Raw genomic sequence first — 17,505 nt, 5'->3', positions numbered from 1 at the left:
TGATTCTCCTCATCTACTTCATTTGTAACTTGCAATTCATTGACATTGGGGGTCTTAATTTTGTAATGCTTAAAACAATTGACAATTATTTGTGGCTTCACATAAGTTGTCATGCAACAATTATATTTACAATTCCATCAAGGACAGTTATCTTTATTAGTTTCAAAACACGATTTTCTATTTATTTCAAAAGTAGGCAATTGAAGCGATTAATTAAAACCCTAATATTATTAAAACATGAATTGAAATCCTAATATTGTACTACTAAAACATTAATTATGAAATAAGAAATTTTTTTAACTATACTTCTATTAAGTTATAACTTCCTTATAGTAATAAAATTAGTTAATCTCACCATTATAACTATAGAGAGGTTTTACTGTATATAACAAATATTTTTATTAGTTTGAATATATGTATAATAATTCTTATTTACCTAAGTACATATATTAATTATAATTTTTTTATACTTTTTTTTAATGTCGGTAAGCCCACCCTGAAAGGGGCTGGAGGATCCGCCCCTGATTATACGTAGCGATAGATTATTAATAATTGAAATATGCATGACATGACAGTTGTGTGTCTTTGTCATGCATTAAATAATTTCTACTATCTTCTACCCTTTCAAAGAGCGACGCAGCCCCGAAGTCTCCCAGTTTTTCCCCTTACTATGTACCTTCCAAGTATTTTCATGCATTAAATCATTTTTATTTTCACACTGCGAATAGCTATATATATCTTGCTACTTATATAATTTCTGATCTGCAACATATATAAAATTATACGATGTTGTTTCATCATCTCCTTTTCGTTTCACTTATTTCTGCCTTTTGTCTCATAACTTTGGCTTCTGGAGCCCCCGTTTTGCCAGAAAGTGAAGGTATGATACATATATATTATTTTTCTTTAATCATATAAATTAAGAATGGTTGTGTTGTGTAAATTGATTTTGTTTACGATTAAACATTAGTAATTAATTAAATGATTAGAAATTTAATTGATTAGAGGATTTATGAGTTACATTGGACACAAATGAATGAGTAATCAAAATTTGTTAGGGGTGTATTTGTAAACTTTTAAGGTATTTTTTTTTATTTTTTAAACTAATAGGGGGGTAATCGATTTTTTATAGGGTACCCGGGAAAGGAACCAAAACCTGCATTTTAAGTTCCGGTTTCTTGAATTTAAAAACATGCACTGTGCGGTTCCGGTTCCTTTTTTTGGGAATCTGCTCTGTGCGGTTCCGATTCCCCCAAAAAATACAGGGTACCCAGAATCATTCACCCCTAAAATTAACATGTTTGTTACCAATTTTACATAGTAGTATAACTTTTTGTTTATCTCTATAATTTTGTGAATCATAAATTTTTTTAAATAGAATATCTACTTTTAGAAAATAGTCTTACTTGCATTAATAGTATATCATTATATGGCTTACATAATATTCTAATATGAGATCAGGGTTCGCATTATCTTTTAAAACCATTAACTATAATATGATCTTTTAAATAATATTATATTTTAAGACTATTAATGATAGTATTCTAATATGAGGGTTTGCATTATCTACTAGAGACAAGTATTGATGCCATCCATCATCGCAAATGTAGCAGCTGTGGAAATGATAAAATTTCAAGGAAAAAGTTTACATTTTTTTTTTTAAAGAAATTTAATTATTACAACAAATTAATTCCAACTTTTCAACTTCTATTCTTAGAAATATTATTTCTCTCTCATCTTTCCATAATGTCCATAGAGGGAATTGTTTTCCCTCCAAAAGGCAGGTCTAGGAGCCCAAAATAAATTTATTTTGCTGAAAGGTAAATTTTTAATTTTACTTTCTTAAAAAAGTTTTTAATCCGTATCAACTTATCCAAACAGCACTGTCCTTAAAATTTTAAATCCACATCATATGTGTATCTATGAAGCTTAAAGGGGCAATTAATGTCATGTGTTCTTCACATGGATTTCCGAGGCTTTAAATAAAGGAGTTTTGAGTTAGAGTCATGAAATAAATGCTTTAAGTTTCTTAGCAAAATTCTACAATCAATTATCAATTAAGTCGCTCTAGTCATATGATACTTCACACCCAACCCTCTTTCTTTTATGTTCCTACTTTACCCTTTATTGTGTTATAATTATACGCAGTGGTTGACCCAAAATTTTTGTCTAGGGGGGTTTTTGCGGCTCTGCCATTGTTTGCCAAATAACTAGTAAAAATTCAAAAAATTATCAAACCTTAAGCAAATAAAATAATACAATATCAAAACCTGAAAGAAAATAATGCAATAACACAATACATTCCTACTTGAATAAATCTATGAGAAGAAAATTTTGAATAAATGTGTAAAGTAAACCTTGAGCAAAACCTTCTTTTAATTTTTATTTATTATTATTTTTTTTTTTGGCTTCCAAAGATTATAATATAAATTTTTATGAGTTTGATCAAACCTAGCCTAAGATAAAGTCAACTAAAACTTAAATTAAGTCGACGTTGCATTGACTTTTAATATCAATTAATAAAAAAAATGGAGATTTTTCTTGGTACAAACATAGATAATAACTTAAGTTTCTTTAATAATTTTGAGCAGCTAAACGGTGATGTTTGAAATGTAGAAAAGTGATGGGTGAAGGATGAAAAATAACGTCCTTTAAAATGTAGTTAAGTTTTAATTTAGAAAAGTAGGAACATTTTTAAACACAAAACACAAAATAAACTCACAAAATACATGTCTTTTTCCCTCAAATTAGAATAAAAAACCTCCAAAAAACAAGTTTGATTCAACCATAAAATAAACTAAATTGAAATGAGCAGTACACATACGCAAAACTGATAAAATATAAAATAAAGCTAATTGTGGCACCTTGAGTAGTGAAAGCTTCAATGGTTTCAATCTTCAAAAGTTTTAAGAGCGAATAGTATGAGAAAGAGAATAAGAAAGTAAAGAATTTGGAGATAAAATCATAAGAAGCAAGTAGAGTCATGGAGAAGAAGAATGGAAAAAGTTTTAAACTTTTAATATTATATGGGCTTAATATATATATATAGTAAAACCTCTCTATAGTGATACTCTATATATGAATAAACTTTACATAGTCATAAAAAATTATATTCCTAATTTGGGATAGTTATAAATAAGAATAAACTTCACGTTGTAATAAGTTATAATTTTTCTAATTCTCGTCTTAAGGAAAGTTGCCTCCACATAGTAATAATTATATGTGTATTGCAAAAAAATATATAGTATGTTACATTAAAGGTTTAAGATAAAATAAAATATTTATCTGAAGTTGTTTGGGACAATAATTTATGTTTTAGAGTTGTTACCACATCTTTTAACTTGCGGGTACATTACTCGCTAGCATAGATATTTTCTTGTTAAATCCAGAACATTTCTAGTTTCTCAAGCTTGTTTAAAGCTTCTTGACATGAAATTTTTTGTATTTTCATATTATCATCCTCATAATTATTTCATTTCTCTTCTTGTTTAATTGTAGAAATGATTTCTTCTTTTGTTAAAGCATACATGACTTGTTACTCATTTGGATGATTAATGAAGACATTAATATTTATTCGATTAGTGTAGTAAAGTTGTCAGAATCTGATCACATAATTCTATAATGACTTTTTGATTCTCCTCATCTATTTTATTTGTAACTTGCAATTCATCGACATTGGAGGTCCTAATTTTGTAATGCTTAAAATAATTAACAATTGTTTGCGGCTTTACATCAGTTGTCATGTAACAACTATATTTACAATTCCATCAAAGATAGTTATCTTTGTTAGTTTCAAAACACGATCTTCTATCCGTTTCAAAAGTAGGTAATTGAAGCGATTAATTGAAACCCTAATATTATTAAAACATGAATTGAAATCCTAATATTGTACTACTGAAACATTAATTATAAAATAAGAAATTTTTTTAACTATACTTTTATTAAGTTATAACCTCCTTATAATAATAAAATTATTTAATCTCACTATTATGACTATAGAGAAGTTTTATTGTCTATAACAAATATTTTTGTTAGTTTGGATACATATATAATAATTCTTATTTTTTTTAATGTCGGTAAGCCCACCCTGAAAGGGGCTGGAGGATCCGCCCCTGATTATACGTAGCAATAGATTATTAATAATTGAAATATGCATGACATGACAGATATGTGTCTTTGTCATGCATTAAATAATTTCTACTATCTTCTACCCTTTAAAAGAGCGACGCAGCCCAGAAGTCTCCCAGTTTTTCCCCTTACTATGTACCTTCCAAGTATTTTCATGCATTAAATCTTTTTATTTTCACTCTGCGAAGAGCTATATATATCTTGCTACTTATATAATTTCTGATCTGCAACATATATAAAATTATACGATGTTGTTTCATCATCTCCTTTTCCTTTCACTTGTTTCTGCCTTTTGTCTCATAACTTTGGCTTCTGGAGCCCCCGTTTTGCCAGAAAGTGAAGGTATGATACATATATATTATTTTTCTTTAAGCATATAAATTAAGAATGGTTGTGTTGTGTAAATTGATTTTGTTTACGATTCTTCTTCTTCTTCTTTTTATTTTTTTATTTTTTTTTTCAGTGGAAGCTTTAAAAGAGATAGCAAAGAGGCTAGGCAAAAGAGATTGGAATTTCAGTGTAGATCCGTGCAGTAAAGAGGAGAGTTGGGTTGCAGTTGCAGAGAATCTTCTGAAAAACGTCACTTGCAATTGCTCCTTCTCCAATGGCACTGTTTGTCATGTTGTTAGCATGTATTGTCTCTCTTTTACTCGCTCTCTCTTCCCCACACTTTGACACCATTAATAAAACTGGAATTAGGAAATAATTTGATTCTTTTGGGTTGATAAATTTTTTTTTTTTTAATAAAAACATTATATATCTACTAATTGCTTCCACAAAAAAATGTTTTTAATATACCTAATAAGTGTTTTTCGTGTGGATTGATCTTCATTCTTCACTCAAGCACCACATAAATAAACATAATACACTTTTGAAAATATAAATAAAATAAAAACCTCTTTCAAATAAAATACTGAAAACTACGTGATATTTTCCATGCATATGGACAAATATGCTTTTATAGTGAATTCCAGCTAACAAAAATAAGTGCGGTGCGGCCTACCTCCGTCTAGCTACCAATTTGCTGCTTCTCGATGCTTATCTTTGTAGCTTACTGTAAAGAGCTATCATACTTTATAATTCAATCTCAAAACTTTTGATATTGATTAGTTTATAAAATAGGTTATATTGGTGTGTATTTATCTCTTTACGGATTAATCAATAATAAACTTTTAAAATTATGAAATTGAATTATTAACGTAACATTACTTTATTTTGAATATTGATACGTCTTAATATTATAAACATACAAAATATATATATATTCCTTTTTATTTTATTAAAATATAACACAGAATTCTCAAGTCTGAGAGTCTCCCTGGCACTCTTCCACCAGAATTGACTAGGCTATCTTTCCTCCAACAAATGTAAGTACTATAACCAGTCTAACCTTTTTCGTTCCAATTTTACCCTTTGTTGTTTTTTAAATGACCCATTTGACATTCACTCACTCCCTCTTCACTGTAGTGACCTCACTCGCAATTATCTCAGTGGCGGAATCCCGCCAGAATGGAGCACCCTGCCACTCATCAACATGTATGCTCTCTAGTCTCTTTCTCTCCATCAAACATTAATATTTTTTTTCTGCAAATTATCTAAAAGTTGACTGTTGTTTGACTTTGATTTTTATAAGTTAACGACTAGTCATTGACCCTTAATTTATATATTAACAATTTCATGTCGTTCATGCTAAGATGTTTACGTGAACAAATTATATATATGAGAAATTTCTGGGTATACATGGTACACTGTAACATTTGAAGCTCAGGTGCATATTATCTAATACAAGCCATGATTTTAAAAGTACTGTGTTAATTAATCTTATAATCGACATACAAAACAGTTAAAACAAACTTAGAATTTGTTGTCAATGGAAATACAAAATTCATGATATACTTGCTTTAACGTTTATGAGACTAATAACAAATGGATGGTGTGGATTCAGTACACTTCTTGGAAATCGGTTAACGGGCACAATTCCAAAAGATCTTGCAAAAATTACCACGCTTAAAAGTTTGTGAGTCTTTTCTTTTTTCAATCTTCTATTGCTTCTCAATTTCTGAAAGTTATTGCAATCTTGTTGCTAAGTGATCATTATTTATATATGTATGATAAACGTGTAGAGTCCTGGAGTTCAATCAACTTTCAGGAGATTTGCCTCCAGAGCTTGGAAATCTCCCCAGCATTGAAAGACTGTAAGACAATGAATCTGTATTTTTACATTTTTTCCCAAAATAGAAATCGAAGAAAGGGGAATTATCTCTTTACTCAGTAAATTTTACAAGTATTTGAATATTTACATTGATCTTTGTTGATATTTTTGTTGCTATAGCCTTCTTACCTCAAACAATTTTACTGGGGAATTGCCAGAAACATTTGCTAATTTGACCACACTGAAGGAATTGTAAGATAAATCTTTGATTTTTATTACTGTTTAAGCTCAAATTTGTTATTTATTGCATTTAAAATTATCAATTTTTTTTCTCAACTTTATGCAGTCGAATTGGCGATAACAACTTCACTGGACAGATACCTAATTTTATTCAGAACTGGACAGACCTTACCAAATTGTGAGAGCTTTATTCTTTATGGTTTGTGTTATATTATGATCATCTAATTATATTGAAATGGTTCAACAGATTTATTCAGGGAAGCGGTTTGGAAGGTCCAATTCCTTCTGCCATTTCTGCTTTGGAAAACTTAACTGAGCTGTAAGTGTAGTTTGATATTTCAACTCATTTATTTTTATTATGTCATGTATGTTGGATTTATATTAGAGTTGTTCTTGGTTAAATTTCAATATGCAGGAGAATCAGTGACTTGAATGGAAGTGATGCGCGTTTTCCGCCGCTTAGTAAGATGACTAAGCTGAAAACACTGTAAGTAAATTGATCCAGGACTACAGTTTGTAGAAATTATATGCATCTTCTGGTAAGAAATTGAAAGTGGTAACATTTGGTTGTGTTACAGGATATTGAGAAGTTGCAACCTCATTGGAGATATACCATTAGATCTTGGGAAAATCACAACCTTGAAAACATTGTTAGTATACTCTGTTTTTTCTCTTCCTTCTGTTTGAGATTAAAAAACATCTTTAGAAAATTCTCTACCACTACAGATGCTTCATTGATAGTTTCTTTTCTTTGGATGCTAATTTTCATTTGCTCTGCCAAATTATTTGCGCTTCACCGTATAAATTCGCTCAAACACACATCAGCTTAATGCTACGTTTTATGTTTTTATCTTGCAGAGATCTCAGCTTTAACAAGCTAAGTGGAGTGCTCCCGACCAACCCGACTGGTCTAAAAGATGTGGATTACATGTACGTATATTGTTTTAAAACTGACTTTTCTTCATCGCGGGCAACTGTTTCTAGAGTCCCTAGAAAATAATTTCCAAACTGATTCAATGGACAGTACTGCCTGATCATCTATGTTAGAGCGCAACAAGATCAACCCCACAAGCTTTCTCGTTGCACTATTAAGAAGTTTATAAAGACAAGCTCAAGAACACTGACACACATATCACAAATACATATTATAGAGACTGAAATAAGAGTGGTGTGTTTGACTTATAATTGTTAGTAAGAGGTGCATTGAAACCCCAATTCATATCTGTTTGTGATAGGATTTTAGAATTTGTCACTACTGGAACTGAAATATGAGTGGTATGTTTGAGTTATATAATTGTATAAATATCACCTTTTTATCTTTTTTTCTTGTGTTGTGCTCACCATTGGTATGAATAATATAATAATTCTCCTTAGGATTTCAGTAATGGAGATGAAAGACGTATTTTACTGAATTTTTTATGTTCATTTGCTCTAGATTTTTAACCGGAAACTTACTAACTGGAGAAGTGCCTGCTTGGCTGCTGGGAAAAGATGACAACTCGTAAGTTTCTCTCCACATGCCCTCTATCATTTATGCTAAAGAATCTTGATTCTATCACTTTTGAAACTATTGTATTCCTATATTAATTTATACATCAAATCCCGTGAAGCCTGTTGGCATAATATGGTTTCAAATGTGGACTCTGCATCTGTCCATGACATATACTTATTATGCTATCCTAACTGCCAATGCATAGGCCGTCGATATGGAAATTTAAGTTCTTTACATGGTTGCAAACTGCAATTGCAAGTGAAGAACAAGGCCGTTTCTGTTTTCCTTATTGTGTAAATACTACGTAAATATGCATTCTTAAAGATAATGAATCTCTTTGGGATTTCGGTGGCAGTGATCTTTCTTATAACAATTTCACTGGTGGAAATTCAGAGACCTGCCAACCTGGAAACGTGTAAGAATACTATTTTACTAATTAGAACCTTCAATATCTTCTATATTCTGAGTTTTATATTTGTACCATTTACTGTAGGAACTTGTTTGGAAGCTCTTCTAAGGCCAGTGACTCGTAAGTTTTTAATTCACCTTCCAATAACATGCATGAAAAAACAATTTGATTTATTTGTGTCATTTAACAAGATCCAGTGATAAATTACGTTGTTATGATGCTAACCTCTACCTTTACATTTTTTTAGCACCAGCATTGTTTCATGTTTGAGGAGCTCTCAGTGTCCAAAAAGTAAGTTGAAATGTCAAATATGTTTTCATAATTCTAGGCTCTCATGTTATTTTCTGGATCTGCTGCTTGTTAATCTTCTTTTTAGACATCTATACTGCAATACACTATATAGCTATGGCCAGTTAGGTTTGGACCTTCTTCTATTTGGTTGTTCTCGTAGTATGCTGTAGTTGGAAATTTAGATCGCAATGTCTCGTCCAAAATCTGTGACATAACTGCAGTTTTACATTGACAAAATGCTGAGTTTTACATTGTCTTTCACAAATGGTGCATAAATCATGTGTCACTCACGCCCCCATCCTGGGTCATCCCTATCCCGTCGGATCTAGACACTTCGAGAGACTTAGGATCGAGAGAGAACGGTGAAAATTTTCAAAAAACAATTTATAAAACTCCATTTATACAAACTTTAATGACAGTAGTACAACACAAAACGTAATTCTTAAAAACATAAATCTTAGAAAACAATTTACATAAAACATTGTATTAGAACTGGCCAATCTAAAGCGTATCTTGTATGCAAACCTAGGGGAAAAACATAAAACAGTGAGCAGGGCTGGCTCAAGGGGTAGGCAAGTGAGGCACCTACCTAGGGCCCCCAAAAATAGAGGTCCAAATTTTTTATAAATTTTTTTTTTAATATACTACAAAAAGGAAAACTGTGTATAATTTTTTATCTAGGCCAAGGGGCCCCCCAAAAAAAGTCAAAAAGACCAAAATTATTATAAACCTTTTCCATATATTCCCACCCAAAGTCTGACAAAATAGCAAGTTTGTACCTCTAGTTTCATATATTCTAATTTATACCCCTAAATTAATACATTGAATTTCTTTTAACAATAAAAGACAAAAATAGTCATTTATGTGTCTCAAATTACCCACCCCCAATTCCATCCCAAAATTTGACATTCACATAAATCATTTTCACCCCTCTTTCGCCGCCGGCCTTTGGAGTTGATTCCGATCCATTTTCTTACCAAAATCGACCGAAATCATCACTTTATCATCTCCCAAGTGTTTTCCTAACCTTGATAGCCCTCGATTTGGCCAATTTTTTACGAATCTCGCAACCCAACTCCATAGCATGCGACAGCCTTTTGTGGCCTTTTTGGCATGTATCCGACGTTGTTGGCTTTCCTCGACACCACCATTTTCCTCCTCTCAGCCATCTCACCAAAACCCCTATCATACCTCATTTGTTTACTCTGTCAATTGCCAGACACCGATACATTTTGGGCCGCGACTTCTCAAGCCTTTTCCGGTCAATCTTGACATTGGAAATCACTCATTTCACCACCCATCGCTTCTCCAACATCTGTTCTCCAAAACCCCCCACCAACCTGACCCCATTAGCCCGCCGTCTACCTCTCCTAGTGATTTTGCATTTCAAAAGTCAAGAAGAATAAATTTGAAATAATTTTTTGTAATATATGTTTATATTTTTAGAATGCCCCATAGTAACTCTTGCCTAAGATCACAAATGTTCTTGAGACGGTCCTAACAGTGAGCTGGGAAGCCCAGTGAGTGGATAATACAGTTATATAAGGAAATAGCCTTTAGTCTTAAAAACATGCATGAGGAAAACAGTAGAACCTTACATCATACAACTCATGCCAAACAAGGTAATCCACACCCTCGTACCAAATTTTCGAATGTCGTGAGTCATTGTATCAAATTCACCTAAATCGATACACCCATCACCAAACCGAGTATATGTACCTCTCCCAAAATGAATCCATCTTTTACCCAAGCCTATACCTGCTGGGAATCCACAATTTCCACCCCAACCTATATCCACTAGGTATCCACAAATTCCACTCATTTAGTTAGTGCAACCACCACCACACTACTACACTAGTACCCAAGGTCCCTAATATAGACAACCAACTAGGCCACCCACAATTTATCCTTGGGGTGACACCATTCACAGTCTATTCTCGAGATGGCTAAATCATCACAAGATAACCATACTCAATCCACAGTATATCCTCAGGGTGTCATAATATGGTATTATATAAAAGAATCATGCCCATAGTTTATCCTTGGGGCATCAAGTATCAATATCCTACCCACAGTCTATCCTCGGCGTGTAATCTTGCCTAGAGCTCATCAGGCTCCCATCCTGCCCCGGTAGGATGGTATAGATCATCATCGTTCAGTAATACGGGTCATCTCGATACCGGTGTCATCTCGTCAAATCCCACCCAAGGTCTATCCTTGGGGTATCATAATCCACATAGGCCAATATCCACATGGTATAATCTGTCAAATCCCACCCAAGATCTATCCTCGAGGTATCAAGTAATAATATCTAACCCACAGTTTATCCTCAGGGTGGTACCATCCATAGTCTATCCTCAGGATGACACACTCTCATTGCGCATATGAGGTCAAATATACAGGTGCTAATTGATGGGGGATGGCTACTACAAAAAAGTTGTCTCAAATCCAACAAACACATTCTTACTCTTCAACCCAAACACTTGTTTACATACTCACTCGAATATTCTAACACTTCACACTTCATGCCATGTAGTAGTATCTTACAGTTCTATTCAACAACACGTAAATACGAGTATGATACTCGAAACATTCCCAAAACATATCACTGTGTAAAATATCCATTCACACCCACAACTGTCGTTTGTTTATTTAGCCTCGAAACTTCTAATCCTTACAATTTACCCCCTACATGTGCTTCAATATCGTAAAACTGACAAGCTGCCCCAGAGATTCCTTCACCAATTACAATCCAAATCAGAACCCAGAAATCCCTTCAACAACATTTTGGGCCTTTTTAATAATAGGCCAACCAACTAAAAAACCCAACCACACAATTTGGGCCACATCATTTATAATCCAGCCCACTACAACAATACGACCCAAAACCTATTTAACACAATTTGGGCTTCATTAATAATAGGCCGGCCCACTAGCCAATTAAACCCATAGATTTTTGCACATAAACCATTATATAAAAAATCACATCTTTAGAAATCATACACATGTTCTACTCATTTAGAATCATTGCAGCAAATTATCAAATTTCAATCCACTTCATGCGTTCATACCAGTTCATGGACAACACAAATAAATAAATAAAAAAGTTTACACATCAATTGAACTAATAATCACCAAAGAAAGAATATCTTAAGCTTTACTTGCCTCCCATAACCTTAATCTCCCTCTAATCCTTCCGATCACTGGAGTTTGCCCGCTGACGACCATTTTTCCAGCCACTTGCATCGCTTTCTACTCCTCTCTCTCTCTCTCTCTCGCTGTTTCTTCCTTTCTCTCCCTTCTTTCTTTTCTTTCTTTACCTCTTCCTCTCCTTCTCCTCCATTTTCTCTCTTCCCTTTCTTTTCTTCTTTCTCTCCTCTTTTTCTTCTTCTTCTCGTCTTTCTCTTCCTCTCCCTTTCCCTTTTATTTTGAACGATCATTGTTCATAAAAAATATCTGGCAAATTTCTTTAGTCCTTCCCTGTTTCGGCAATTGTATTCTGCTCCCTCAAAAGTTTCAAAATCTAACACTTTAAACCCCAAAAATCACCGAATCCAATTTAATAAAATTCCATAAAATACAGGGTATTGCATCATGGTATTCTCTGTTTTAGCTTACAAGTTTCGACAAGTTCTCTCTTATAATTTGGACCCTCAGGAGGCAATGCTATGCTAACATATTTATTGTTGAACTTCTGATGATTTGCTCCATACAAACTTCTGATGTTTTGTTCCATGCGACCATGACATGGTCATTTGCTTATTATCAATCCAAAATGGTGCCTTGAGTGTATTTATTAAGGTACAGATCATTGGTTAGGGACTACATTCTATTCCAACAAGGATATATCACCTAGTTTGTTCGATCTTTCAGATTAAAGTAATTAGTGTTTAGACAAGTTCAAAAGGGCACTCTTTCAGACTTCTTGAAAAAATATGAATGCTATAATGTTTAAAGGAATAGCAATAGGGTTAACAGCTTCATGCCTTGACTTTGTACTCCCCTCCACTGCCTGCCAGGGTAATAACTAAAAGGAAGAAAAATAATTCTGTACTCAATTAAAATTTTGTTCTATTTATTTTATTGTTCGGCAGTTACTAAACTCTTGTTTTTTATTCCCAGCTTTGTACTTTCTTGGTATTAATTGTGGTGGAAAAGAAGAGACTATCAATGGAAGAACATATGAAGATGATACATATCAAGCAGGACCTTCAAATTTTTACAGAAGAGATACTTGGGCATTTAGCAGCACTGGTCGCTTCTTGGATGATGACCGCCCCATTAAAACATATATTGCGCAAAATTCATCCATACTGTCAACTAATGATCCCCAGCTATACACACAAGCGCGCCTTTCTCCCCTCTCTCTAACTTATTATGGATTTTGTCTGGGAAATGGAAACTACACCGTCAAACTCCACTTTGCAGAGATAATTTTTACTGATGACAAAACATATAGCAGCTTGGGGAGGCGAGTGTTTGATGCTTACATTCAGGTGAATATTGCATTATACTTCTTAACCATCAACAAATTTCTTGATATTAACCAAACTGTGACGATTTTCCCTTTTTATTGAATTTTGGCGTATAATAAACTATGGGACTAGCCTATGTAAATTTCAATTTCTACCAGTGTTTAGATTGTTGTTAAAGCTGAAATCTAAGAGTATATACGCCGCCTCCATGATAAGTTCAGTTAATTGGATACGATCATCGCAGGGAAAGCGGGTGCTGAAGGATTTCAATATTGAGGTTGCAGCTGGCGGCGTTGGGAAGGCATTTATACATTCAATACCTCATGTTTCCATCACCAACAAAACTGTGGAGATCCGTTTTATTTGGGCTGGGAAAGGAACAACAGATATCCCTACTAAAGGAGTTTATGGTCCTCTTATATCAGCTATTTCTGTTGAACCTGGTAGGTTTAATGGTAAACACAGCTTCTCCTTGTGTTTGTTGCTATTTGTTTGTGCTAGGTATTATAGATTTCACAAAAATTTCCTAGCTTCATGTCTATATAATGAATTTCTAATAGTTTAAGTAATTTTCAATTGAACAGTACTTGCGTTTCGTTAAGGCGATTGTAGAACATAAGCTAATATGAATAAAGCCAGCTCATTCCCTTATTAAAGCATTTGACTAGAGTATTTGACTTGTCCGTGAAGCAAAAGTGTTCATTGCTTCATTTTATTTGGTATATTTTTAAGATTTTAAGGAGGATCTCTACTTATGTTTTACCGACTTTACTTGGAATGTTGTATTCTCCCGTCTGTGTAACTTAGTTATTTCTCTCCAAGCAGAATTCACTCCCCCATCAGAAAAAAGCAGTAGTATATCTACTGGCACAGTCATTGGAATCGTGGTTGGAATAGTGGTCACTATTATCCTGGTTGTGGGTATCCTTTGGTGGAAAGGTTGTCTAAGACAGAAGAGTACATTGGAACAAGGTATATGTTATGCTATTAACAATTTTCTTACAAGTTCTTTCATTTATTCACATATTTTATACCAAATGTGGCAGAGGAGGAAATCAGTACACATTAGATCTCCCTCAAAATAGAATTCGGAAATAAAAAGAAATTATCTTAGACATGTTTCTTATCTAAGCTGGTTTCTTCCACAGATCTAAAGGGTCTGGACTTGCATACTGGTTCCTTTACCCTAAGGCAAATTAAAGCTGCCACAAACAACTTTGATGTAGCTTACAAGATTGGAGAAGGTGGCTTTGGTCCTGTTTACATGGTATTGTGTTACACATTTTGAATACTTGCTTTTGTTTAATATCATGTATCAACTATTTTTGTACCCTTTTTTAATACAGGAATCTTACTGCTTTTCTAAAACATGCAGGGTATCTTGGCAGATAGCACTGTAATTGCAGTTAAGCAGCTATCATCGAAATCTAAGCAAGGAAATCGAGAGTTTGTGAATGAGATTGGCATGATTTCTTCTTTGCAACACCCCAATCTAGTAAAGCTTTATGGATGTTGTATAGAAGAAAACCAATTATTGCTAATCTATGAGTACATGGAAAATAACAGTCTTGCTCGAGCTTTGTTTGGTAAATTTCAACTATATAGGCTTTATCTATCAACGATGAATAAAACACACACTTATAGACATGCATGTGTTAGCAAATTCTAAAGTTTGTTTATTGGTGGTTTAAAGGTCCAGAAGAGCATCAGTTGAAGTTGGATTGGCCAACAAGGCACAAGATATGTGTTGGTATAGCGAGAGGTTTGGCTTATCTCCATGAAGAATCAAGGTTGAAGATTGTGCATAGAGACATCAAGGCCACTAATGTTCTTCTTGATAAGGACCTAAACGCTAAGATATCTGACTTTGGTTTGGCAAAGCTAGACGAAGAGGAAAACACCCACATAAGCACACGAGTTGCCGGAACATTGTGAGTTTGCGGCATACTAACATGCTCCTTTTTCCCGTCTCATAAAAATTCTATAAAAATCAATAATCAGAATGAGCAGGGTGAGGATGGTAAGTCCATAAGTTATATGCATGTCTGACTTAATATTATACTCATGATTTTGCAGTGGATACATGGCACCAGAATATGCAATGCGAGGTTATTTAACTGATAAAGCAGACGTTTATAGTTTTGGAGTTGTTGCCCTGGAAATTGTTAGTGGGAGAGGCAACTGTAGTGTGCGGTCAAAGGGAGAAACTATTTATCTTCTTGATTGGGTAAACTTTACTCCATTCTTTGTTGTATTTGTTATTCTTCATTATGGCTGCAGTCGTCATTAGAATATAGCCGAGCAATGTTATATTCCAAACAACCAGTATGTTTGTAGCACACCAAGGCAAGATGGTGATACACATTTTGATTGAAAAATTTTAGAAATTCTTTAAATGAAATGCTCAGACTTCATCTAGGATTGGAGCTATTATTATTACTGTCATGTATCAAATTCTACAATAACTATCTATTTTACGACTAATCTTTTTTCGTTTAACCCTCTTTTCAGGTTCATCTCTTAAAAGAGAAAGGACACTTAATGGATCTAATCGATCCAAGATTGGGCTCTGATTTTGACAAAGAAGAAGTTATGGTGATGATCAATGTGGCTCTCTTATGCACCAATGCCTCTTCTGCCATTAGGCCTACAATGTCTTCAGTTGTAAGCATGCTTGAAGGCAAGGCTGTTGTTCCAGATTCGATTCCAGACTCAAGTATCTCCATTGATGAGACCAAGTTCGAAGCAATGAGAAATTATTATCAGGGCGGCAGAGAACAATCTAACAATGGGAACCAGAGCTGTAGTATGTCGGCGGACGGGCTGTGGACAGGTTCTTCAACATCTGCGGCTGATCTTTATCCACTCACTCTGGATTCAGAATATCTCATTGCTAGAAATTAGTCTTTAGAGATGTGCAATTTCCTTTGGTTGGTTGCTTGTTTGACAAACTATCTTAACCTCAAACAAGTTCAAATATGTTATTTTTGTATACTTTTTTCCTGTTATTTTTCCACATGTTAAACAGAATATAATTGAATAAAACTAGGATAGGTCTACGAATATAATTGTTTTGTATAAAACCAGAATATACTTACTCTTGAGAGATTAGTCACCAAAGAGTATCCTATATTGACTGAGAATGACAATGATCTTGCATTCTTCATTAACATGCAATTGGAAGAGCTGATGAGATACCCTCCACTGCATGTTTCATTGGTTGATACACTGTTATTCTCCGTTTCTAGTAGCAACCGTATCAACATCGAGTCGTTGAATACACAACAAGATCCAATACTGAATCAAACAGGAGTTAATCCATCGAATGAGGTGCGTGGGATTGGAGAGCATGTGGCACCTAGTTATACATAACATTTTCATCCGGATGTGGGCACAGGTGCAGAAGAGTTTCAAAACGCCCTGAAATTGGATGAGTTGAATATAGGGATGGAAGATATGGAGAATGATATGAGTTACAGTAATCTAAGTAATTGACCCATAACATTTTTCATACCTAAAAACCCTCCTCTTAGGTCTACTCAAGATAAATCACTCCAAAATATAAATGAGAGCCCACTTTACTGCACCCTTGGGTGTGACTTTGGTGAAGGACTTCCCATTGAACCATTTCTCAAAATCATGAATTTTCCACAACTAAAATTTTATGTACTCGTCCTTGATTTCATTATTCACTTTAGGGTCCAATCTAGATGGTTCTCCAAATAATATTACACCTGTTCTTGGTTGAATTTCAATATGCAAGAGAATCAGTGACTTGAATGGAAATAATTCAAAATTTCCATCGCTTGAAAACTTGATGAATCTGAAGATAGTGTAAATGCATTGATTCAGTCCATGACTACACGGTTGTAGAAATTATAAGAGTATCTTTGACAAGTTGAAAGTGATAACATTTGGTTGCGCTACAGGATATTGAGAAATAAACTCATTGGAGACATACAATTATATATCTTGGGAATTTTACACAATTGCAAACCTTGTAGTACACTTTGTTTTTTTTTTTCTTCTTTTATTTGAGATGAAAGAACATCTCTAGAAAATTCTCTACCACTTCAAGGTTTTTCGCACATGCATAGCTCAAATTTTCATATACTTTTTTGGCAAAAGGATTCAATTCAGGCTATTAGAATACAGGAGGACCCCCACGTGGTGTTTGTGTTTGTGTGTGTGTGTAAAGCATTTTAATTAGAAAAATATCTGCTAAACTCACATGGTTTTGTTCATCTATGACTTTCAAATGTTTCATAGATGGTTTGTTTTATCTAAATCTCAAGTTTCAAATGTTATGCTATAGATG

The 17,505-nt window shown here is 33.7% G+C and overlaps 1 protein-coding gene across 3 annotated transcripts; it reads left to right on the top strand.

The window, feature by feature from the left end:
• The first annotated feature begins 695 nt into the window (after positions 1-695).
• On the top strand, positions 696-16,291 carry LOC116124448 (probable leucine-rich repeat receptor-like serine/threonine-protein kinase At3g14840). 3 transcript variants are annotated; one of them, XM_031410177.1, is made up of 24 exons: positions 696-880; positions 4,592-4,760; positions 5,424-5,495; positions 5,596-5,664; positions 6,074-6,145; positions 6,252-6,323; positions 6,461-6,532; positions 6,627-6,698; positions 6,768-6,839; positions 6,936-7,007; positions 7,099-7,170; positions 7,379-7,450; positions 7,956-8,021; positions 8,368-8,427; positions 8,506-8,541; positions 8,669-8,712; positions 12,835-13,208; positions 13,432-13,642; positions 14,013-14,159; positions 14,336-14,454; positions 14,563-14,773; positions 14,881-15,118; positions 15,264-15,414; positions 15,699-16,291. In XM_031410177.1, exons 1-24 carry the CDS (start codon positions 787-789, stop codon positions 16,089-16,091), a joined length of 3,030 nt encoding a protein of 1,009 aa, XP_031266037.1. In that variant the 5' UTR covers positions 696-786; the 3' UTR covers positions 16,092-16,291. The 3 variants fall into 3 exon arrangements, with proteins under 3 accessions (XP_031266037.1, XP_031266038.1, XP_031266036.1); XM_031410178.1 differs by lacking the exon at positions 696-880 and adding an exon at positions 4,249-4,470 and having other exon boundaries at positions 13,432-13,630; XM_031410176.1 differs by lacking the exon at positions 696-880 and adding an exon at positions 4,249-4,470.
• The last annotated feature ends 1,214 nt before the right edge of the window (positions 16,292-17,505 follow it).

The sequence above is a fragment of the Pistacia vera genome, unplaced genomic scaffold (genome assembly GCF_008641045.1).
Source record: "Pistacia vera cultivar Batoury unplaced genomic scaffold, PisVer_v2 Contig152, whole genome shotgun sequence".
In the NCBI taxonomy this organism is placed as follows: domain Eukaryota; kingdom Viridiplantae; phylum Streptophyta; class Magnoliopsida; order Sapindales; family Anacardiaceae; genus Pistacia; species Pistacia vera.
The sequence above is the reverse complement of the archived record's forward strand: the minus strand, read 5'-3'. Positions and strand labels throughout refer to the sequence as shown.